The sequence below is a fragment of the Ooceraea biroi genome, chromosome 12 (genome assembly GCF_003672135.1).
Source record: "Ooceraea biroi isolate clonal line C1 chromosome 12, Obir_v5.4, whole genome shotgun sequence".
NCBI lineage: Eukaryota > Metazoa > Arthropoda > Insecta > Hymenoptera > Formicidae > Ooceraea > Ooceraea biroi.
The window spans coordinates 10255997-10281673 of NC_039517.1; the positions used below are offsets into that span (position 1 = coordinate 10255997).

Consider the following 25677-nt stretch of genomic DNA (forward strand, 5'->3'; position numbering starts at 1 on the left):
CTGCATGACAAAAGCACAACGTTCGCACTAGATTCCATAATTACATCACTACATTAATTACATACAAATATTGACACTATTAAAAATGTTTCATTTCTGCAATAATAACACTTAATTTACAAACTTTCCCACCTTCGTATCTGACATCTTCTATAAAGACATAGCGAACTACCAATAAAGGATACACGTCCCGAGAAGATGATCTGACTTATTCCAAACAACATATTGTCTTGCCATCATGCGCAAAATTTTCATTATTAAAGATGCATAATTGCATAATATAAGAAAGAATATCCATTCTCTAGCCTGTTAATATTTTAAGATACATTAGAGGAATGTATAATTTATGTAATTGTTGTAGAAATTATAACTTTTCTACATATATTCTTCTATACCTGTATTAGTAAACAACTAGAATGGTCTCTGTCACCCATCAACAGATTTAAAGAAGGTATAGGCTTAGAATGGATTGTAGCATGCCGATAATATTTGTATTCAAGCCCGAATTTGTTCAGGTAAGAAGTAAATACTACCAAGTTTGTTTTCATTAATTAATTTAAATTACATTTTCAACTTTAAATATTATTGCTGTAGAAATCAAACGTTTCATAACAAGAATATGCGAAAACTTGATTTTGATGATTTTTAATAATTCGAGTACACTGTATTCAATAGGGAAAACCGTACCTCTTAAAAGTCGCGACATTAGATGATTGATATATCATTTTAAAGCTAGAAACCTGAATTTTTCAGGTTTGAAAAAAAAAATGAAAATTGAATAAGTAGTTCCGGAGATATTATCAAAAATGTAGATTGAAGTAAAATTGCATGAGGCATGTAATCTGGACGGAGATATGTTTGATAATATCTCCGGCATTTATCCAACCTCCGTTTTCTTTTCAAGTCTGAAAAATTCAGGTTTCTAGCTTTAAAATAGTGTATCGCACGACCTTTTAATGTCACGGGAAGTATTAGTTATATTAGTCTGAAACATGCTCTAAACAGTTATTTTCGCAACTTTGTCTCAACTTTTCGACAACTCCCGCGACTTTTAAAAGGGTAAAGTCCATGCAGATTTTTTTTCGCACAATTCAAACACAAAACTTTTTATTGAGAATTGATATGAAATTTTGCGTTCAATTTAACTAAAAAAATCTGTACAGGCTTCTCTATCAATTCAATACGCGTTATATGCCATTCTGACATTTGCTTGAACATGCAAAATTTTATTGTTAGTTCTGTTATTGCTGAATTTTAATCCGTCCTCATTTAGAAAGCAAAAAGAATTGTTACAGATGGTTTGGAAACTCTGTATGTTTATATATTGCTAAATTGTTTTCTAGCCTATTTTGACTAGTACTGTGGATCTTGACAAGGGATTAGTTTACACCTTGATGAAACAAACCATAGGGAATGGACTTCTCACTTCTGGAGGTATAAATAAATAAACAAAATTTTCATGAAACTATTTCTATAATTTCATGAAATAGTTGTCATATGATAGACTTACCTTGTACATATGTATCTGTTTATTTTACTTTTGTTATATAATTCATTGGATTAGTTATACGTTTATTCGCTTACTTTGCTAAAACGCGAAACTGAAGCACAGAGAAAAGAAAATATATTCACACCATTTTAAAAATAATTGAAATGATAATAATGGACGTACAATGTATTTTTTACTTGGCTTCTATATTAAGGTTTTATCAATATTCGATTATCTCCTAATATTCTGTTAAATAATACTACTTGTCTGTTTCATTTTCATACTGCTTCAGGAACACAATGGGTCCATGATAGGAAATTCATTGCTCCAACATTCCATACAAGTATATTGAACAAATATACCATGACTATATCGGAAAAAACAAATATCCTAATAAAATGCCTCGAGAGAGAAATCGAAAGAAATTCAGGCAATGCTATCCATATTGTTCCTTTCGTTGGAAAAGTTATTCTCGATATTACATGCGGTAACGTTTGTATAAATTATACTTATTACTTCGAATTTCAACTTTATAAGTGACATATTAAGAAGAAAATCTCACTACAAGAAATAAAAATAAATCTCACTAGGTGTTAAATTGCAGATACAGCAATGGGAGTGAATTTACGAATCCAAGAAGCTGAAAGTGACCTTGAGTCTGTAATAGATAGGTCAGCTTACATATTCCGATACATCATAATTAGTTATTCTCACTATTAAGAAACCATAATTAAGTTTATTAAATAAATTGTGTGTGTGTGTGTGTGTGTGTGTGTGTGTGAGTGAGTGAGTGAGTGAGTGAGTGAGTGATATATACACTTATAAAGTACTAATCTTATTTCTTAGAGGCTCTCAGTTATTATTTGAGAGGATGCTTCAACCGTGATACTGGATTGATTGGCTCTACTATCTGTCGAGTAATGGAAGAGAATTTAAATCAGTACTTAATAAATTTCAAAAATTTTTAAACGAGGTATGCTGAACACTGACAATATATACATGTTACATCATTAAAATAGTAGATGCGGAAATTAATTCGGTACTTTTACATTTAATAAATCATAACTCCTTTAAATTCAAATATCTTCCAGCAATTTAGTGGCTTTTGAAGTGCTACTCTTAAGGTCTAAAATGTGCTAGATATGTAGCTTTACGAAGCTGACAACATAAACTCGCAAAACAGTAACGGATACGATGATATTCGACAAGCAGCATATCAGACACTGCATTCTGTTGGTTTTCCAACTGGAGAAAAATGCTGCTCGGGCTGGAAAAATGATTTGCTCCGTTTTAGGGGAAAGTGCTGCAACGCATAAAATCTGTAAAAAGTAGTACCTTAAACTTCAGAGTAATTATTTCTGTCTTACCGATAAAAAAAGTGCTGGAGAAAATACTTGAGAACGAGGAGCTCGAGAAATTATTCAATGGGAATCCTTCTCAGATTTAAAATGAACTTCCGTTACAAGTAGGAGTAACGTGTAAACCCATGTTGGTTTATATAAGTTGGGGAAGATTCAAAAAGTAAAACGATAAATTCCGCATGAAATCAGTTCGGAGCAAACGAGATTCGAAATAGCGGTTCTGGTTAACACGATCCTGATAAACGATACAAGTAGAAGATATAAGAAAATAAAAGACACTTTTTGTACAAAAGCATTACTGGCGATGAAAAGTGGGTTTTGTATGACAACCCTAAAAGAAGAAAATCGTGGATTGACCATGGTCAACCACATCGACCACTAAACCCAATATTTTCGAAAACCAAAGTTTATTACCTATATAGTGAGATATGAAGGCCGCGATAAATTATGAGTTACTGCAAACAATTAATGCCGTCTATTACCAACGATAACTGGTTTGTTTGATCGGTGAAATAGAGGGGAAAAGTTCGTTTAGTAGTCATGAAACACGGCCAGTCATCTTACAGCTATAACGCTCGGCCACATGTTGCAAAAGTGACAAATATTATTTATTCGTAAAGTTGGAAAGTTCTGAGAAATGCGGTTTATTTGACCTCAGCAGTCTTTACAGATTACAATTTATTTCGATCGCTCCAGCAGTACTTGACCGATGCATATGTGAATCGCGTGATCCACTAAAATAAAAGATATCCGAGAATACATCAAGGATTTCATTGATTTATAGCTGCCTTTTTTGCGAGAGAAGATTCGTCAGTTACTCGATAGATGAAAAAAAAGAAAATCATAATGAAGTTTTCGAAGATTGATATGTTTATTATTTTTCTATAAATAAAGATTCGATTTCTTCAACCAAAGATACCAAATTAATTTCCGCAACTAATATTAGCAAATATATTACGTTAATATACGATAGCAGTGTATTAAGCGTTACAAAGATTGACCAAATTCTTATTACAAATAGAAAATTTTCAGATAATACGCAAGAAAAAAGCTTTACGGCAATCACAAAGCAACCACGTCAGTATAAATAATGATGACGAATTTGACATAGGTATGATTTGGAATGATTGAAAAGTCCAAGCGAATGTTTTTAACAAAATTTAAAACCACTTTATATTAAGTATTAATACAAAGTGTTGCGTTGGAAATTTGTTTGAAAAATTCGCACAGATTTTCTTGTAACGCAATATAATAATTTTGCTATTTTATATAAATTGTATTTAACAAAAACTTTTTTGCTATAGGTGTACAAAAGAAAACAGGCTTTATAGATTTGCTGTTAGACGAGAACGAAAAAACTGACAATCCCTTAAGTGATGATCAATTGCAGGCACAGGTTCATACATTTTTGCTTGCAGTGAGTCAAAAATTTTATTTTCATGTATTTTAATTGGTATTGGTTTTATAATGTATATATAATAGATAAATGTGGGATAGATGGCCATAGTCGTTTTTTTTAGTGCGAAAAGAACACTGTCTGCTTCTCAATAATAAAATGTTAAAAAAATAAGCTAGTAGTATCTTAATGAAACATTAATGTTTACAAAACGAAACATATATATTTAAATTTTTACAAAAAGAATGTTAGAAATAGATTCGCTTTCATATACTAGAGAAAACTGACTCTAAAATTTAAAATTAGTTGAGCAACTTTAAAATTAACGTAAATATAAACAGAGGAGAAGAAATAATTTTCAAATTAAAATAAGACGTAAGCAAATTTCTTATATTTTTTAAAAAAGAGATTGATAAAAATTGTTAATACTACCTCTTAGATCTTTTTCTTTCCTTCATGGATGCTAGCGTTAAATACCTGATGAAAAATAAGAGGGAAATTTCGTAGAAAAATATAATAATGATAATTCAATGACAACTTGACCAAGTATTTCGAGGTGCTATAGCCACGTCTCATAATTATCCGAGAGAGATCAAAACACTTCGTTAAATATAATAGACGCAAGTGGAAATTGTACATTAGGCATACGCAGAGAGTTTTGAATAAACCTAAATTCTGTCAGTTCAAGCTAGATATATTTCTGATAGTTAAACCAAAATAGTAACACACAAAACAATTACCAGCAGACAGTAAAGATTTAAATAGAAATATTTTCTAAATTATTATATTTTTCTACAAAACCTCCTTTTGCAAACATAATTAAAACTCATCACAGATTTAATGATAACACAGTTTTACAGCCAGTAGCGAAATTAGAACGATTGATTATCTCTCTCGTGTGGTCATCTATACCGGAATTACCCTATAATGATAATACATAAGTATATTTAAAGACATTGTATGTATATATTTTAAATTAAAAACTAAATTGTATATATATAGGCTCATGAAACAACTGCAGCTACAATAATTTGGACGCTTTTTTTCTTGGGTAATAATCTCGAGCATCAAGAGAAACTTCACGAAGAACTTGAGAAATATTCTCAAGATGCGGAAACACTAGCTGATGGAACCAAGTTATCGCAGTTAAAATATCTTGATAGAGTAATAAAAGAAGCGCTTAGATTATATCCAACCATACCTCTCATCACAAGATATCTAAATGAAGACGTAAAAATAGGTACGATGTGCTTTTCTTTTTATTTGTCAAAATCACCATATATATATATATACAGGGTGTCTCGCGTAAGTTGTCCAATCGCTCAGCTGCAGGTAGATCTCGTTAAGTTGAACGAAAAAGTTTTATACCATTTTGCATTTTGCACGCAAAATTTTGAGATATTAATGAAAGAAGCTGAGCGAATCGTTACGCGCGATACGGCGCGAGGCGGGTAGGCGGGAATAGTAGGCTAGCCGCGCGCGCGACGCGATGGCTGCGAGTATCGGGTTACAGCGGCAGGCGGAACGACGCGTGGACAATAATTTCTCGGCGTCTCATTCACGCGCACGTGTTGACAGTCTCGTTCGCGCGCCGAGAATGTGTTGTCACACATTTCTTTTTTATACAGTTTTCAAGTTTTATTAATTTATTAATATTATTATTATTACTATTACTATTAATTATATTAATTTATTACTATTATTAATATGGTTAATAATATTAATTGATATTATTACTCAGTATTTTCGTGCTATCTTTTCCACACCACCTGGCGGTAGATAGCATGGCGCGTTTTTTTAAGTGGTTTCCCCAATAGGCCTAATCCACTCTAATTACTTAATGTAATAATTGTTCGAAGTGCCGTCCTCCCTCTTGTACACAGATTTCGGCTCTTCGACCAATATTGCGCGTCGCACGGTACGCCATGTCCGGCGTGATGGTATCGAAGGCCGCAACAATAGCTTCACGGACTTCTTGTTCTGCACCATCACGCCGGTGCTCTATCGCATTTTTAATATACCCCCATACGAAATAATCTAATACATTTAAATCAGGCGACCGTGCCGGCCAGATGATTGGGCCACGTGATAATCATATCCGTATATTCACTTGCGGTAAATTGGGCCATAATGCAATAAAAGCTCGATTTTGCCTCGTACGGAACCAAATCGTGCACTGCAGCGTAAGCGTCGAAGACGAGCATTTCGACAATAAACAATTGACGCTCGCAAACTGCCAGTGCCGGAAGAAAGACATTCTGTACCTTTGACTTAATTTTATAACTATAAAAAATTCTCTATAAAAACATCGAAAAATGTCCAAAGATTATGCGAAACAGGATCTGTCGATTCAAACCGCGTACGATCTAATGCAATAATGCGTCACCACGTTTCTAAAGATGTTTTTATAGAGAATTTTTTATAGTTATAAAATTAAGTCAAAGGTACAGAATGTCTTTCTTCCGGCACTGGCAGTTTGCGAGCGTCAATTGTTTATTGTCGAAATGCTCGTCTTCGACGCTTACGCTGCAGTGCACGATTTGGTTCCGTACGAGGCAAAATCGAGCTTTTATTGCATTATGGCCCAATTTACCGCAAGTGAATATACGGATATGATTATCACGTGGCCCAATCATCTGGCCGGCACGGTCGCCTGATTTAAATGTATTAGATTATTTCGTATGGGGGTATATTAAAAATGCGATAGAGCACCGGCGTGATGGTGCAGAACAAGAAGTCCGTGAAGCTATTGTTGCGGCCTTCGATACCATCACGCCGGACATGGCGTACCGTGCGACGCGCAATATTGGTCGAAGAGCCGAAATCTGTGTACAAGAGGGAGGACGGCACTTCGAACAATTATTACATTAAGTAATTAGAGTGGATTAGGCCTATTGGGGAAACCACTTAAAAAAACGCGCCATGCTATCTACCGCCAGGTGGTGTGGAAAAGATAGCACGAAAATACTGAGTAATAATATCAATTAATATTATTAACCATATTAATAATAGTAATAAATTAATATAATTAATAGTAATAGTAATAATAATAATATTAATAAATTAATAAAACTTGAAAACTGTATAAAAAAGAAATGTGTGACAACACATTCTCGGCGCGCGAACGAGACTGTCAACACGTGCGCGTGAATGAGACGCCGAGAAATTATTGTCCACGCGTCGTTCCGCCTGCCGCTGTAACCCGATACTCGCAGCCATCGCGTCGCGCGCGCGGCTAGCCTATTATTCCCGCCTACCCGCCTCGCGCCGTATCGCGCGTAACGATTCGCTCAGCTTCTTTCATTAATATCTCCAAATTTTGCGTGCAAAATGCAAAATGGTATAAAACTTTTTCGTTCATCTTAACGAGATCTACCTGCAGCTGAGCGATTGGACAACTTACGCGAGACACCCTGTAGAGTAGTTTATCCGTAACATAAAACTATTTTTTTTTCATGCTGAATTACAATTCAAGGGGGTGAAATCACCCCTTGAAGAAAAATATAGGTATTTCTAATTTGCGAAATAACTGCCAAACGGTGGAAAGATATAAAAAAAAAGTTTATACAAAAGTTGCATCTCTTTTATATGTCTACAAAGCTGTGTACGGATAAGTATCGAAAAACTAATGCTTTTCTATTTATCCCCTCCACCACCCCTTAAAATTTAATTTTTTACTTCGTAAATTTACGTCAAAGTACTTCTCCCTGACCTCTTTTCATACGTCGTAATCAATTTATGTCTGTTATATTAAAACAAATAAAATAAAATAAAAACCTTAAAAGAAAAACTCCGATTCTCAATTCCGCGCGTTTTAGCAGTTTAATTATTAAAATGATTTTAAAAAGTAATATTTAAATTTCTCGTACCGTTGATTTTATAATAGCCTCTTGGTTAATGCGGAAAACAGAAATAAAATGTTTGTTAAAATAATATTCACAACTGTTTATTAAAGCAACTGTATATATGATATAAAAATATAAATCACACGGGATAAGTCGATAAGGCGATAAATGGAGTTTTGCACTATCGCGATCCATTGGAACGTCTTTCCTCGCATTTTTATTAGATTATTTTGTAAACCGCACCATAAATAAGATATTGCACTTTGATATTAAATGACGCAGATTCATATTGATGCACCGATAACCTTGTCGAACTTTCCGCGGTTTCCGATTTACGTAATACGGATAACCTTGTCGAACTTACGCGGTTTCCGATTTACGTAATACGGATGTGTCTATCTGTTTTGCAAACCACACGAAAAATTAGATAAGTTGGTGCATAGATTGGACTACTATCGCAAATAAGGAAAATGGTGCAACTTATAATCTTTTTTCCAACATTTTTTCAGTGAATAAGTTTATGTAATCGCGGTTTTCGATTCATATAAATATGCCCGAGGAAGTATTACTTTCCAATCTCATTTACGACAGGAATCAGCATTCTGTTGAAAAGTTTGCCTGATAGAAAATGACGCCGGTTAATGTTGCAAACATAATAAACATGTTAGCGACTACGTTTCAAATTGCGAGTATAACACAGACACCTATAACGCCTTTTGAAATTGAAGTGCATAATGAAATTCGTGATATTCTACAAAATTTGCAAGACGTACGTTCATCGTTTGAATATGATTACGTGCTTGATTTTGCTGATCCATCAGAACCCCATGGAGCACAAATTGTAGAATACATTACGCCTGCAGAAAAAGAAGAAGAAGATAGTTTTGAATATGAAGAATGTATTGTCGATGATAAAGATGGGAAGGTCGACTTGAGTTATAAGAGAAAGGCCATAGAGTTTTGGAAAAGCGGAAAGAAGGCACGTTGGACATTAACTAGCGTACAGAATAGTTTTCATAAGGTTAAATCCTTACAGCAGCTATACAGATGGGAAGCAAGTGTAGAAAAAGGTGGAACAAATGCAGATAAATTTACATTTATTACGCAATATGTACTGCAAAAGTTTGAAGAAGCATGTGATAGAAAATCTATTGTTCATGACATGAATTTAAGATTATGGGCTTTAGAAGCAAAGAAGCAAGTGGACCTACCTGAATTCAAGGCAAGTAAATGGTGGATTTGAAAATTCAAGAATGTGCACAGAATTGTTTCCCGCAAGATAACAACATTCAGGACACAATTTACGCTTCAAGATATTGGCAACTTACAAGATATCGTAAAATCGTTTGTTTCAAACGTAAAAGAAACGTAAAAAAAACGTTGAAGAAATTTATAATGCAGACGAGAGTGGTTTCAAGCTTGAAATACATTCTAGGCGAACATTGATGAAATCAGGAGTAAAAACAGTTGAAGCAATGATTCAATCAGTATCTTCTACAACACACAGTTATACTATAATGCCTATTATTTCAGCAAATGGACGTCTTCTTTCACCACTATACATAGTTTTGAAGGAGTCTACGGGAACATTTGGCCCGAGGGTGGAAGAAACTCTTTTCCGTCCAATTAACATTTACATCCAAGCTTCAAAATCAGGAAAACTCACGTCTGAACATTTCAAAACTTGGTTCAGCGAAGTGTATCTACCGAATACAGGCCGTAAAAGCATGTTACTCATTCATGGACGAACACTGCCCAAGACAACTAGAGCAGTTGACATTCCACAAGACAAAGAGGTACAATTTTTAACCATTCCAAAAAAGACAACGGGAATGATTCAGCCTTTAGATGTGTTCGGATTCCGGGTTTGGAAATATTTTGTGCGAACATTTTCGGATAATGTAATTCTTGAAGAGAGATGTTAATCTACACTCCCGTAATGAAATAATTAAATTGCAATCACTAACCCATAATTAGTTTTCTTCACCTAGATTTAAAAACCTGTTTCAATATGGTTGGTATAAAAGCGGATATGTAGAAACGCATCCTGCCGAATTTCAAAATCCTGTAGATTTCTATTACTTCAAAAATGAAAAGAATATACCCAAATGTAGTATTTGTGGGATGGCCGCTTTTATACGCTGTGCATGGTGTGGCGACTATCTCTGTTTTAAGCACTTTTATGAAGAATATCATTACTGTACCAATTACAATCCGTAATTTTTAGTATATCTATCATTTTGCACTAATATAACTATTGTAATGTATAATTAAACAATAGAGCGTGTACTAATATTTCTGTTTTAAACATTTTTACGAAGAATATCATTACTGTATCAATTAGCAAATTTTACTGTATTTGTCACTACTAACACTTGTATTGTTGTACTCGATTAATAACATTTTCAATGTATAAGTAAACCATAAAGAATGTACAAAAAACGAATGTACGAATGCAAATGTTATATATATGAGGATTAATAAAATCAATTAATACATTCATTGAAAATAGGTACAAACTACCTTGTTGAAATAAGCGAACACTGATTGAAATTGATATAAATTATGATTTAAATATTGTGACATCATTATATCGTTACAGAATATCTTACTAATATATATTAACAATAAGTCAAGAATCAATCACACAATATGTAATATGTAATCTGTAGAATCAATCCGCATTTTTTGTGTAAATCGGAAAGTTCGACAAGGTTATCGGTGCATCAATATGAATCTGCGTCATTTAATGTCAAAATGCAACATCTTATTTATGGTGCGGTTTACAAAATAATCTAATAAAAATGCGAGGAAAGACGTTCCAATGGATCGCGATAGTGCAAAACTCCATTTATCGCCTTATCGACTTATCCCGTGTGATTTATATTTTTATATCATATATACAGTTGCTTTAATAAACAGTTGTGAATATTATTTTAACAAACATTTTATTTCTGTTTTCCGCATTAACCAAGAGGCTATTATAAAATCAACGGTACGAGAAATTTAAATATTACTTTTTAAAATCATTTTAATAATTAAACTGCTAAAACGCGCGGAATTGAGAATCGGAGTTTTTCTTTTAAGGTTTTTATTTTATATTATTTGTTTTAATATAACAGACATAAATTGATTACGACGTATGAAAAGAGGTCAGGGAGAAGTACTTTGACGTAAATTTACGAAGTAAAAAATTAAATTTTAAGGGGTGGTGGAGGGGATAAATAGAAAAGCATTAGTTTTTCGATACTTATCCGTACACAGCTTTGTAGACATATAAAAGAGATGCAACTTTTGTATAAACTTTTTTTTTATATCTTTCCACCGTTTGGCAGTTATTTCGCAAAATAGAAATACCTATATTTTTCTTCAAGGGGTGATTTCACCCCCTTGAATTGTAATTCAGCATGAAAAAAAAATAGTTTTATGTTACGGATAAACTACTCTATATGCACACAAAGTTTCAGAATTTTCTGAATTTCCGGGTTGGCTAACCTTCCTTGTAAGAAACATGTATAAAATTCCCTTTCCCCGAAAAATATTAAAATTTGTAATTATATTTAATTTAAAATTTTTAATTTTTATTAAAATGCTAAATTATACTATACACAGCCAAATAGCACTCTATATTTTTGCGTAAAATTACACCTATTATTGCGAGTAATTTTGAGTCTTATTATTATATAATAGTTGCCGATATTGAAAATTCTTTGAAAAAGTACTGAATTCATGAAACTATATATGCTCAAAACTAAGGGAAATTATATTTAATAATGCATGCTTATCCTGATTATTTATTGATTTATTTATGATTGCTATTACTATTTTATACATTCAAAATTTAAATTTGCAACATAATATTCCTAGAATATTTATTTTAATTTTCACGATATTTGCTAATAATTTTTTATTGTAACTATACTTTCCCTTATTTTTGAACATAGTTTCGCGAATTCAGTACTTTTTTAAAGTATTTTCAATATTGGCTGCTAGTGTGAGATCACCTTTAAGAACTTGGTAAAGCTGAGCCACGAGGACCGTCACAATTTTACAACGTGCGATGGGACGTACTCGAAGATCTCTCTCTGGAAAATAACTGGAAAGATACTCGTCAATGAATCGAAAATAATTTATCTCGTGATGTGTTCGGATCCTGGCCTTATACCTCTCACATCTCGCAGTCACCGATACTATAACTTGTCCAGCTCGCTCATACGGGACTCAAGGAAGTTCAGTTTGCTCCTCTTCAATACTTCCAGAAGGTTTTTCCATCTCATCAATCCAGCCGATTTGCACGCTCAGAAGACAACTTGTACCTGAGTGCTCGTTCAAATAAACCACAACAAACGAATGTACGAGAGCGAAAACACGAAAATGGCAATCGAGAGAGACGTGAGCGTGCGGTATTGCTGAAACGCTGCGAAGAAAGAATCGTTTGAGCATTTACACGATTTAATACGAAATCGGTCTTACTCTTTTTATCCGATGTGACATCCTTTATCGATCTCGAATCGTTGTAAATATCGTACGTCATATGCCTCCGGCACACCAGCGCGACGCGACACGCGATGCGCGATATGCGACGTGCGATATCCAATGAGCGTACAGTGTTTATGGAAAAGCTGTACGCTCATTGGATATCGCACGTCGCGTATCGCGCATCGCGAACCGCGTCGCGCTGGCTGCCGAAGGCTATATACATACTGTGATTGTGTATGCTTCACTTTCTATTTAGGTCAGCATAAATAATTTATATAAGCTTCTTTGTACAAAGTATCACACTGCATGCGCACTTTTCATTGTCCATGCCTTGTATACGAACATTTACATTAAAGGTTTTATTGCGAGCGTATATCGTATGTATGTTGTATCCTCTTCGTCTCTACGATAAGTATGATGAACTATCAGGGGGATGATTGGAATCGGAAGGGAGAGAAAGGGATTACGCTTGCAGGCATATCGATAGCGGTTGCGAAATAAGCGCGACACATGGGGTTTATTTTAAATCATACGCGTTTTATTTCATCATAGATTTTCTGACGGAAGCAGTCTTCAAACAAGTATAACACGACGGTGCGTACCATTAACGTGGAATAGAGGGGCACATCGCGGTGGCATCACGTGTACGTTCTGTGGTTTACTTTAGCGTCCGAGGGATTCTCCCGGCGAGATTCTTGGATGTTGAAGACGTATTCGGATGTTGGAGGATGCTGGCGGTCTCTCCGGGAAAATCGCGCTCGGCCGATTCGACATCGTACGAATATCTTTTTCCCCTACTTCTGTTTCTTTTCTTCAAATGCTACCACGATGTGCCCGTAAAGTGTGTTGTGTGTGTGTGCGTACTCGAGCGTATGCCGAGTCGTATAATACAGCAAAGCCGAATAATTTTTTTAGCGTAACAAGTTGCGCGTGCTATTCTTGTAATTACTCGTACATTGGACACGGTCTCTCACGAGGGTGAGCCACCGCGTTCCGACGATTCGCGCGATTCATGCGACATCGTGACAAACACACGGAAGAAGAAAACACAGCGTTCCAAAATTAATTTACATACAGAATATGCGAGAGAGCAATAGATATACTTTGGTCTTCCGGTTCTCCCGTCCTTTCTTTTCTTTTTGTACAGAGACATCGTGCGATTTAAAGACGATACTGAAAACTTTGCGCGTATTTTGCCGTTCCTGTGATTTCCGGCTCGCGTTTTTCGGTTCTTTATTTTTCGTCGTGTGCTCGCGTTCAATCTCGCAAAAGCTGAAAAGCCAGTGACGTGTTGTGGAAAGCGCGGAGCGACCGATCGAAGGTGATTCGACGTCCATGACTAAAAGACGTGTATAAGAACGAAGAAGACACATTTCCCTCTAAGAACTCGCACAAACAAACGTCCAAAAAATTTTCCATGCGCTTTTATAGTGTATTCAAGCCAATTCAATTCGGAAATGTATCTTCCGCGAAGAATGTTGAAACGGAGATGCCCCGATTCGGTCGACTGTGATGATGATCGTTAATAACTTAAGATCCGGCAGTAGGAGATCGGTTTCACAGCTCGCCCGGATTGACGACGTTAAGCGCAAACGCCGCGTTTGTCTCGCCTTTCTGGCCGATCGCGCGCGCTGAATACTGCCCGACGTCGGTGGCCGTGCACGTCTTGATGCCGAACTCGAAGGACGTGTTGCCGTCCGAGCTGAAGTGGTACCTGCTGCTCGTCTCGGGAATCGCCTTGCCATCCTTCAACCAGGTCACTGAAAGAATCGCGTCATTATTAGAACAGCTCAATCGGAGGAAGAAGAAAATTAATTTGTATTGTAGGCAAAATGTTGAAAGAAGGAACGTTGAGGCTTTACCTTTCAAAGGTGCGGTATCAGTCTTGCACGTGAAAGTCACCGATTCACCTTCGCTCACTGTTGCAGACTGCGGGAATGTCGCGAACGCTGGGCTTTTCGGCTCTTCGTTTGGAGCTAAACAAATCGACGAAACATGTTAAATAACAAAGACACTTTTGTCGATTTCTTCTCAGTCCAATTTGTATATTTTCCATTAATTACTCCATTTGGCCACTTACCGAGTACGCTTAACGTGCACGACGAGTAGCTCTCCCCTGCGTCGTTGAAAGCTTCGCACGTGTAAGTGCCGGAGTCTTCGGGGAAGATCTCGGCGATGACCAGTTTGTAGATGTTCGCTTCGCTGGTGTACTGGAAGTCTTTGCTGGGCTTGATTTCCTTGTTGTTGTGCAGCCACACCACGTCGAACTTCTTGGCGCCGATTATTCGGCAGCTGAGCGTCACACCCGCGCCATCCAGCACTTGCATGCTCGTTAGATGGTCCACGATCTTCGGCGACTTGTCATCGTTCTGCTTCTTTCCGGCAGCGTTCTCCACGGCTGAAAAATGCGAAAAGTGAAAAGTAATAATACAATTTATAAGATAATAAAATAGTCTGGATAAAATAAATGCTGATCAAGTAAAAATAGCATTAAATTTGATTAAATAAAAAATTACGTTAAATTAAAAAATATTTTTAAATTAACGTTGAGAGAAATTTGAATGTGTGATTACCTTTTATAGTTAGTTTGCAGGATGTCGTGTCGCTGCCGATGCTGTTAGTCGCAAGACACGAGTACTCGCCCTCATCTTCGGGGAAAACTTCGTTGATCGTGAGGGTGGCTACTCCGTTCTTATATTTGAGATCCACAATCTCCGACGAGCTCAACACCTACGGAAACATTTCGTGATGTATATAATTTTGTTTCCATTGTCGATTCGTGCAATAATGTGCTTACCTTGCCGTCTTTGCTCCAAGCGATTTGCGGTTCCGGATCGCCGTCAACTTTCACCGTAAGCTCTAGTTGCTCGCCGTCGTTGATCGTGAGATTCTTCAGTTTCTGAGTGAACTGTGGTGGCCTCATCGAGTCGTCCGAGGGTTCTCCAACATTTACAAGAGTAAAAATCAAAAATATATCAAATACCTATATTTCAATTATTTATCTAGCATGATGTACATGGTGATTCAAAACAAATGTTTTCCGGAAGGATTATATTCCCAAATGAATTTTAAGATGATCTTTTCTGTTGCAGAATTCTCGCTGAGGTTTAAGATCCATTTGGAGATTGGTTTCACAATTTCACAGCTCGCCAAGATTGACGGTTGACGAAACTATCAATGAATTATTCACTTAGTGATTAAAGAAAAAAGAAATAAAGACACCCCATGCGTCGATACATCTTCTCAAAATAATGAAATCGCATTAAAAAAATATAAAGTCATCTCACAGGTAATAGTATCTTGTACTTTTCAACTTGTGATTTAAGTTAAATAAAATTTGCATTTTCAAAAATATGATAACGGTATTCATTACATTACTATAATGTTTATATTGTACTGCATTGTATTTGTACAGTACTGTTGTATACTATCAATTTGAATATTTGCAATTATGCATCATATAAATCAACAGATTTTCAATATATCAAAACATTCAATATTATTACATGTAGCGATTAGCTCATTAGCTGATCATAGGCATTCTCCAGCAGGCATTTGACGGTGAGTTTGGCTGCTTTTTCCTGTCTCTCATTTCCGATTTGGGATTGGCTGTTTTTGTTACAACTTAAAAATTAAATCTCGGCAAACAAAAGCAAAAATTCGCCTTAGAATTCATTTATTATAGAATTCACGTCACAATATGACGCGTTTCAAGAACGTTCATTCTTTATAGTAAAATGATGCACTTACGAACGAGTTCTTTCGTGGTGCTCCTGGATCGAGACGGACTACCAGTGGTGTCGAGTTTCGAACCATACTTCTTGATACTTCGTTTGTCAGACGAATCGTTGACCTTTACGTTAGCGCTATCCTAAAGTTACATTTCGAAAAATATATCAGTAACGTTGTTAAGTTCTCAAAGAAGCAATTTTATCACGTCAATAAAGATTTGGAATTTTACTATCCTTTACCATCAGAAATTTTATGTGATTTATATGCATTACGAAGTTTCCGTGAAATTTCGTGTAAGATAATTTTAAAAAGGTAGAATTAAAGAACGCACTCTCTGGTTGTTGAAAGAAAAGGGTGTATATACACCTCTTGTTGCAAAAATTCGAGAATTTATACGAAAAATCACACGGAATCTAGAGATGATTCACTCGAGATTATTGTGATGATTTTGACGAGAATTACGAGAATTACGGGAGAGCTTAACGAGTTATAAAAATAATTCTTTAAGTTTTTGAACGTTTATATATCTCTTTACTTTTAAGGCATTTATGGACATAAGTTTATATAAACTTTTTTCATCTACTCGATCCATTAGCAAACTATATAATTTTGGTCCCGACTTTTCCAGACAGCTTGTAAAAACATAGATGTGTACAAGTGTGAGTGTGTGTTAAAAGTAAATATGTGAGTATATTATGATAGTTTTAAGCGTTATAACAAATATAATAATTTTAACAGTCACGGAGCATTCCAGACATTAATTCCCGTTAACATATTATGCTTTGCTGAAATACAACACATGACATTATAAGAAGATTAAAAAAATATTTTACATAATTGCTATATGATCTGAGACCTGACAAATATATATTTTCTCATTATCTTCTCGTACCTTATATGAAGAGGATGTCGTGGAGTTCTGTTTGGAAGTGGAGCTGCTGTAGTTGTGCGATGAGCTCGACTGGGCCTGGTTGGTAGTGGAACTGTAGCCGCTGGATTTATGGACTGTTACGATTGGTGGTGGTGCCGGTTTTAATGGTTGCTCGATGAACCTTCGATCTTGGAATAAAATCGCTCGTTCATATAAATGTATGAATAAATATATAATTCTTGCTAACTACATGAAAAAATGCCTGCTATCTATACAAGCGAAATCAGTAATGGAATTCACAAAAACGAGACTTGCGTTTTTTACTACAAAGGAACAAAGTGCAAAACTAATAAAGTGAATAAATTAAAAGGTGAACAGAAAATATGTAGCTAGCATAGAAGCTATGTAGTCGCTTATATTGAATGATTCACTTAAGTTAACACGTGTATTATCTTCTAAACCGTTAAAGATATTGAGATATGGTTTTCATTGACATCAATCAGTGATGCCAAGATTTCTGCAAACAAAATTTCTACAGAAAATTACAATTCGATAAATTATATTTTCGATAAATTAGTTCCTTCATCTAGTTTATCTCAGTAAAAACCGCATCTTAATATCTTTAACAGAAGATTAAGAGATAATAGCTGTGTTAACTTAAGTGAATGAATATAATATGCTCATGACTTCCGATGAGAACGCTTGATATTATACATGAACAAACTCAGAGATGGACAAGGAAATCTATGGCTTAATGAAGCATCGCATCGCTCATAATAACAAGGAAAAAAGGTGGCAAACGGGGGGTAAGCTCTTAAACAGCTCTACCTCCGGAATGTAGGAGGTCGTGTACTAATTTTACTTGCTCCTCCGTTTCTCCAGTGCCTACAAAACAAACGCTCAATGAGATCTGTCTCATTAATAAATTCGAGTCATAGATCACGATCTTAGAACAGAAACATTAAATTTTGGATTACATAATCTTCATCTATTTAATTACTTGTTAATTTAACTCTTGAACTTTAAGAATAATGATCTCCAAATTCTCACTTCGAATCATTGCAATTCTTGTCTTAATAAAACGATATATTCTATATTTCAATAATATTTGCTCCACTAATTTTTTTATATAAATAAATTAGAAATTTCATTTCGTACCTTCCACAATGACCACGCAACTGGTCTCGTCCTTGCCGTGCTTGTTGCTAGCCACGCAGCGGTACTTGCCGCTGTCTTCTGGCTTGCAGTCGATGATTTCCATCGTGACGACACCATCGGCGTTGCTCATGGGGTAGCTGTACTTGGACAACTCTTCTCTATCCTTGTACCATTTTACTGTTGGCGGTGGGTTGCCACTCAAGCAGCAGAGCAACTTGCAAGTCTGCCGGATTTGGATAACACGTGGTCGCAGCAGGAAGGTGAAGCTCGGTGCCGACTCGATCGTCTCCAGCCACACGTTGTAGCCGAGCGGTTCTCGTCTGCGTACCGGATGAAGCTCTGGCCTGTACTTCGGAATTTCTCTCGGCAGCGCTGAAGAAGCGAAGAGAAAAATTTGTAGAAATATTTTTTTGTAAAATATTGATTGTAAATATTGGATTATTGTATAAAAGTCATGTCATATTCATATTAAAGTAACGCTTACGTTGCACGTTGAGGAAAACGACCTCCTCGCGATAGCCATAATGGTTCTCCGCGCGTATGATGTACTCTCCTCGATCCTCCAGCTTAACTCTGTTGATGATGAAGGTGTAATCGTCACCGTGATATCGTTTCATGAATTTAACAGACTGCCGCAGCTCTTGGTTGTTGTGCGACCAGGATAGGGTCGGTGCTGCGATCGCGATTACGCGACAAGTGAATTTCACGCTCTGGCCTTCGTAAGCGAACGCGCTTTGTGGTTTGATGACGAATCTGGGCGCTGCTTGTCGGCGATCTGGAAATATGTAAATTATTAATTTCACACGTGCATTGTTGTTTAATATTTTAATTTTTGTAGTTTAATATTTTAATTATTTTTCAGAGACTGATATTGATCACTCACCGAAGCAAGAGTCGTAGATCCTGTATTTCTCGATTAAGAGCTTTCTGAGTGACGAATACTCGGCTAGGCGGCCGATGGGAAGGACATACTTGTCCCAGTTCTCATATTTGGCTCGTAATCTGTCCCTGATACTGAGGTAGCGACTGTTGGCGATTGGATTGGTCCACTTGCTATGGTCACCGGTCAACCATGGATGAAGGAGGCACTCGTGCGCGGTCATTCGCTTCCTAAGAAAATACATGAAAAAATAGACATGATAATAAGGCGAGTAAAATAATAATAAAAATAGAATAGTAATAAAAATTGATCACTTTTATAATAAATTAGAAAGTAGAAATAATTTTTCTGTGAAATGGTAAAACGTACTCTTTATTCTTGACGAGTAATCGTCTGATGAAATCTTTACCCTCCTCGGAAACGTCGCGGAATGCCTCTTCGTCGAAGTCCCAGTCGCACGCCTTCACGTTCTTCAGGGTCTCGATGTCGTTATCGCCGGCAAACGGCGAAAGACCACTCAATCTGCATAAATGATGTACGCTAATTTATAGTTGTCTACTTTCTTCAGTAATATATATATGAAAGCATCTACTTACAGGACGTAGGCCAGTACTCCGCAAGCCCACATATCGGTGTAGAAACCAACTGGCTCGCGCTCGACAATCTCGGGAGCGGCAAACTCGGCAGTACCTGTGCTGATCTTGACTACTTCGTTCGGATCCAGCTTAGTGGCCAGCCCGAAGTCGATCAGTTTCACGTTGGTGCTGTTGCGCGTTTGGCACATGATATTCTCGGGTTTTATGTCTGAAAATCGAAGAAAATTAATAGATTTGTCATTTAAATAAAAGATTTTTTGAAAATAAGATTTCTTTTCACGAGAAATTCTTGTAATTGAAGTCATTAAGACATCTTACCAAGATGAATGATATTCTTCTCGTGCATATGCTTGACTCCCTCGCAGATCTGCCTCATGTAATTGATGACCTCCGCTTCGGACATGGTGTAACCCTCGGCCGTGATCCTCTCAAACAGCTCGCCACCGGACAGGCTGAAGAGACAAATGATCGAGATCAAGGATAACGCAGGATCGGACCTGATCATATTCGATCCTATTCAAAGTAGATACTTACAACTCGAATATCAGCACCATCTCGTCGTCATCTTCGAAGGCATCGTGTAGGTTGATTAGCTTGGGATGGTGTAGCTGATTCATGATGTCAATCTCCTTCCTAATCAGCTCCTTCTCCATCACATGCGACACTGGGATGAACTTGGCGGCAAAGATATTGCCGGTGGTCCTCTCGCGACAACGGTGCACCACGCCGAACGCTCCAGTGCCGATCTCCTCAAGGATGTCGTACTTGTCGTAGACGGACGTATGCTTAATCTCGACCGGCTGTGGCACGTACTTGCCGTATACATCAAACACAAACTGATCGTAGTCGCCTGGCTTTTCGTCCTCGCGACCGCGGATCTTTTTGCCGCTCGCGTCCACCTCGTACTCCTTCTTCTTGAACTCGCGCTTGATCACGCTCTTCGTGGTGATCAGCGGTGTCACCTCGCTCGGATCGGAACGTCCGTAAATGTTCTCCGCGCACACCCGGAAGTCATACTGATGACCGGGTCTGAGACCGGTCACTGCGAGGGTGCAGAACCGGGTGTTGCCAGCGCGAATCCAGCTGCTCATCGGGTGCTCACGTTTTTCCACTACGTAATTGGTGATGTTGCTACCACCGTCCCACAATGGTGGTTTCCAGCTGACCGCGAGCGAGTCGTGGCCGACATTATCCACCTGCGGAAATCTGGGTGGGTCTGGACGGTCGCTGATTTGGATCTTTATGATGGCCGTGTCCTGGCCGAGATCGTTCTCGGCAGTGATGCGGTATGGGCCTGAATCGATACGATTGCCATCGCGAATTGTCAACACTGCGTGACGCTCTTTCACCTCAACCGCGTAATGACCGCCGGACTCGATCACCTCGCCTTCGCGCACCCACGTAATCTTCGGTTTCGGGTAACCAGTGAACGGAATTTTGATTACGACATTTACGCCCTTGTCGAAGAAGGCGGTATCGCGGAAGCGCGGTGGCACGTTCAGCTTCGGCGGGGTCTTGATGAAGAGCTCGCCCTTCGTGGACTTGACGCCGCACTTGTTGACGGCGCGACAGAAGTACTCATCCGCGTCCTCGCCGAACACGTCGTGAATGATGAGATTGTGAACGTCGCCTTCGGAGTAGGTGTTATAGCGACTACCGCTCACGATCTCGCGTGCGCCCTTAAACCATGTGATAGTCGGTTTTGGCGTACCAATGATCTTGCACTGGAAGTGGGCGTTATGGTTCTGCACACAGTTCACCTGGCAGAATAAATGAGAGTTAAACACAGTGTTTATTAATCACTGTTTCAGATTAAAAGATCAAAATCGGATGATAAAATAAAAGCTATAAACGACAGATGTTTTTGAAATATCTTTTAGATACCACATTTACTTATTTTGAATTTTCGAATACGGATTGTTTAGGAATGAGATGGAAGTCAAAGAGATACCTTGCTAAGAGGCTGGATTATTTCCGGAGGTTTCGCCGCTTGCGGGTCGACGATCTTCACTGATGTCGAGGCCATGGACTCTGGACTGAGACCAGCTATGTTTTGCGCAAAGACACGGAACTCGTACTGCCTACCCTCAATCAGGTTGCTGATATTGATTTGCGTCGGCAGACAAATGCTGACGTTCACGCGCTGCCATGCTTCACTGCCAACCTCACGCTTGTCTATCCAATAGCCCTGAATTTTGGCGCCGCCGTCCGACTCCGGTTTCTCCCAGGAAAGATTGACAAAATCGCCGCCCACCTCAATGACCTTGGGTGTTCCCGGTGGTCCCGGCGGATCAAACGGTGCTTTGGCTTTGATCGGGTTGGTGCCCTCCAGTGGTGGGCCCATGCCGTTATCATTGGCGGCCATTACCCGGAAGAGATATTCCTGGCCCTCGGTAAGACCCTGTACGACAAAAGTAGTGTCCTTGCAGAAGGACGATACGATGATCCAGTGCGTATGGCTGACATCGCGACGCTCCACTACGTAATGGGTGATCCGCAGGCCGCCATCGTATTTGGGTGGATGCCAGGACAAGGTGCACGTATGCTTGTCGATGTCAGAAACGTCAAGAGGTCCGGTTGGCGGTCCGGGTAATCCAGTGATGTAGACGGTAAAGGACGCGCTCACGCTGCCGCTGTCGTTTGAGATAGACAGATCGTAAACGCCGGCATCGTCCTTCTGAATGTCCTTAATGAAGATGATGAGGTACTCATCGAATACGGTGTATTTGATATGCGTAGTCTCGACGATTTTGTGACCGTCTTTCTTCAGCGTCACCTCCATCGGTTGGTCGCCGCTGTAATAGATTTTGATCTTCGTATTATCACCCTCCGGCAAGTAGAGATCGTCCGGCATGCGTTCAATACGTGGCGGTGTGCCAATCTTCAGCCGGCACGTGGTCGCGGCGACACCGAGCGGATTCGAGATCTGGCAACTGTAGTCGCCGTCATCCGCATCCCAGACTTCGGAGATTACTAGCCTGTAGATGCCATTTATCGCTTCGGTGCGGAAACGGCCGCCCAAAGTGATTTCTCGGCCGTTCTTCAGCCACCTGGATGAATAAAGATTATAGTGAAATGAAATTAATGCTATTAATATTAGATTCCTGTAAATAAATTCTTTGTAAATTAAAAAAGCGAAGTCATTGCAAAATAGAATGCTCAATATTTGCGCTTAAAAATTTTCCAAAACAGTTTTATAAAACAGAGATGTCTCTTAGATAGATTAATAAATATCTTGAGCCTTTACACATCTTTTAAGACATTTTTCTTATTAAACGATATTAAGAAATATTAGAAAATAATATCGTTTCGACTGACCTGGCAGTCGGCAGAGGTTTGCCCGTGGCCTCGCACTCGAGGACGAGGGTCTTGCCAAGCGGTACGATCTGACTGATGGGCAGATTTCTGATAAAGTCTGGCTTTTCGCCGCCCTCGACTTCGCAGATCTTCACCGGCGTGGTACACGAGCTCGGCTCGGATCTGCCGGCCGCGTTCACCGCGAAGATCCTGAATTCGTAGTCGCCACGCTCGATCAGGTGCATGACCGTGTACTCGGTGTCGACAACGTTATACTCGTTGCATTTGGACCACATCGCGCTGCCCACCTCGCGTTTCTCGATCACATAGCCGGTTATCCTGCTGCCGCCGTCGGATACAGGTGGTTCCCATCGTAGATCGACATAATTCTTGCCGACCTTGGTGACCTGTGGCGTACCAGGTGGCGAGGGTACGTTAAACTTGCTCTTGAGTCTGAATGGAACAGAGGGTGGGCTTGGCTTACTGAAGCCTGCAGCATTCTTCGCGCGGATCCTAAACTCGTACTCGTGGCCGCTCATCAGGCCGTAGCACACATACGTGGTATCCTTGAACAGATAGTCATTCGCCACGCGCCACTGCACGTCCTCGGCAGGATCGCGGAACTCGATCTTGTAGCCCTGTAAATTTTTTGTGAGATGATAAAGTTCAAACAAGGAAAAGAAAGGAAAAAGCTGAAGAAAATTTTAAATGTCACAGTGATCCGTATTTTGTGATGGTGAAGTTGGTAACTGGATAATACCTGAATACGAGATCCACCGTCGGACAATGGTTTTGTCCAGACTACCGTGGCGTTCGAAGTATCCCAATCGATGACACGTGGCTGTCCAGGTGGATCCGGTACCGTGAATGGGAACTTGGCTGTTATCGGTTCGTCAGCCTGCAGCGGGTCGGAGACACCGTACTGATTTTCCGCTCTCACGCGGAAGTTGTATGTACGATTCGGTTCCAGACCGATTACGTCATAATGCGTGTTCCTCACGAAGCTGCTGAGCTTCACCCAGAACTGAAAGAAATTAGAGATCAATGAAGATCAGGAGAATATTATTTATGCAATTGGAAAAACGTAAAACTGTTTTTGCGCGTATATGTGACGATCATTACTGCGGAGTTTTTGTAATAAATAAAATACTTACACCAGCCGGATCCAGTTTCTCAACGATGTAATTTGTGATTGGTGAACCGCCATCGTCGAAGGGTGGCCTCCACGTCAGTGTACAGGTTTCCGGAGTGATGTCGGAGATATCCAAAGGCGCCAAGGGTGGCGACGGTTTGTCTGAGAAAATGAGATTTCATGATTTAAAACGTAATCGCAAAATAAAAAGTGATACAAAAAAATTATAAGCATTTATTAGGAAACAAGATTCATTCATAAATTCTTCAAGATTTAAATCAAGGTTTGGCATCTCTCAAAACATGATACTAAATTAATATTTGTAGCAAAATCTTACCAACAACGAGAACTTTGCACGAGGCGGAATCCGTGCCAACAGTGTTCGTAAGATATATCGTGTACGTGCCGGTATCGGTTCTCTTTGCCTTCTTGTTAATGAACTGCGAAGCAACATCGGTCGTTTCGAATTTGATTCTGTCGCCGGTGAGCACTTCCTCGCCGTTGATGGACCAGTTCGGTCTCGGTTTGGGATTCGCTGTGTATGGCACCGTGATGGTGAATGGTTCTCCAGCGATCACTGTCATGTCGCGGATGCTGAGGTCGCTTGTGATCTTTGGTGGGACTGAAAGAAAACGGGTGACATCATGAAATTCATGCTCAAGATTTAAGAAAGGATCTTGCATCATGAAAGTACATATATCCTTTAGCTTGAAATTTAATTAAAAAATTAAAATTTAATTTAAAAATTAGAATTTAGTTAAAAAATTAGAAAAGATGCTTTCTTACATGGCGGTGCACTGGCACGGATGACGTCGGAGTTGGAGCTCCACGGTCCTCGTCCAGCGGCGTTCTCCGCGGCTACGCGGAATTCGTAATCGTGATTTTCGATCAGTCCGGTGACCCTGCAGGAATGACAAAGTGGATTAACAAAAAATTATTGAGTGTGTACGACATAAGAAATTGATTGGCACAAATTGATTGCTCACTTGTACGTGGTATCGTGCACCAAAGCTGGAGTGGCCTTGACCCACTTGTCCTCGCTCAGAAGACGCTTCTCGACGACGTATCCGAGAATCGGCGAACCGCCGTCGTGACGCGGTTTGGTCCAGGTGATGGTGATGCTGTCCTCGGTGGTCTCCACGCCGCGAGGTGTGCCAGGTGCACCAGGCGGATCAAACGGATGTCTCGCTTTGATAGGATCAATCGTCGTTACTGGATCAGATGTGCCGTACTGGTTCTCGGCCATCACTCGGAACTCGTAGACTTGACCGACCGTCAGGTTCCTCACCCGCACGAAGGGCGTCGTGACGTAGCTGCTCACCTGCAAATTCCATCTCTTTAGTTTCCAGGACCTTAATTAAGATAAATCAAGATAAAAATCGAAATTTCTAATACTGTAATTTTCTAATTTTTCATACAGATTTTGGTAGTTTTCATATAA

The 25677-nt window shown here is 38.7% G+C and overlaps 2 protein-coding genes across 2 annotated transcripts in view; both read right to left on the bottom strand.

The window, feature by feature from the left end:
- The window catches only part of LOC113563008 (aminopeptidase N-like), a gene marked incomplete at its 5' end in the record, with an annotated part of 28643 nt that extends 16331 nt beyond the window's left edge, over positions 1 to 12312 (bottom strand). Inside the window, one exon of the mRNA XM_026973999.1 lies at positions 12096 to 12312. Coding sequence (XP_026829800.1) covers positions 12096 to 12312 — 217 coding nt within the window. The remainder of the gene's footprint in view (positions 1 to 12095) is intronic.
- Positions 12313 to 13086: 774 nt separating this feature from the next.
- LOC105281448 (twitchin) overlaps positions 13087 to 25677 on the bottom strand; it is a 74591-nt gene continuing 62000 nt past the window's right edge. The window contains exons 83-104 of the mRNA XM_026973992.1: positions 25223 to 25557; positions 25023 to 25138; positions 24574 to 24858; positions 24259 to 24398; positions 23865 to 24128; positions 23126 to 23742; positions 21759 to 22857; positions 20342 to 21567; positions 20126 to 20259; positions 19808 to 20015; positions 19581 to 19733; positions 19215 to 19441; positions 18816 to 19106; positions 18332 to 18703; positions 18002 to 18058; positions 17195 to 17361; positions 16321 to 16441; positions 15368 to 15510; positions 15144 to 15300; positions 14651 to 14968; positions 14433 to 14546; positions 13087 to 14330 (exon numbers count right to left, since the gene is read on the bottom strand). Of these exons, the coding sequence (XP_026829793.1) occupies positions 14128 to 14330; positions 14433 to 14546; positions 14651 to 14968; positions 15144 to 15300; positions 15368 to 15510; positions 16321 to 16441; positions 17195 to 17361; positions 18002 to 18058; positions 18332 to 18703; positions 18816 to 19106; positions 19215 to 19441; positions 19581 to 19733; positions 19808 to 20015; positions 20126 to 20259; positions 20342 to 21567; positions 21759 to 22857; positions 23126 to 23742; positions 23865 to 24128; positions 24259 to 24398; positions 24574 to 24858; positions 25023 to 25138; positions 25223 to 25557 (6747 nt within the window). The 3' untranslated portion in view covers positions 13087 to 14127. The remainder of the gene's footprint in view (positions 14331 to 14432; positions 14547 to 14650; positions 14969 to 15143; positions 15301 to 15367; positions 15511 to 16320; positions 16442 to 17194; positions 17362 to 18001; positions 18059 to 18331; positions 18704 to 18815; positions 19107 to 19214; positions 19442 to 19580; positions 19734 to 19807; positions 20016 to 20125; positions 20260 to 20341; positions 21568 to 21758; positions 22858 to 23125; positions 23743 to 23864; positions 24129 to 24258; positions 24399 to 24573; positions 24859 to 25022; positions 25139 to 25222; positions 25558 to 25677) is intronic.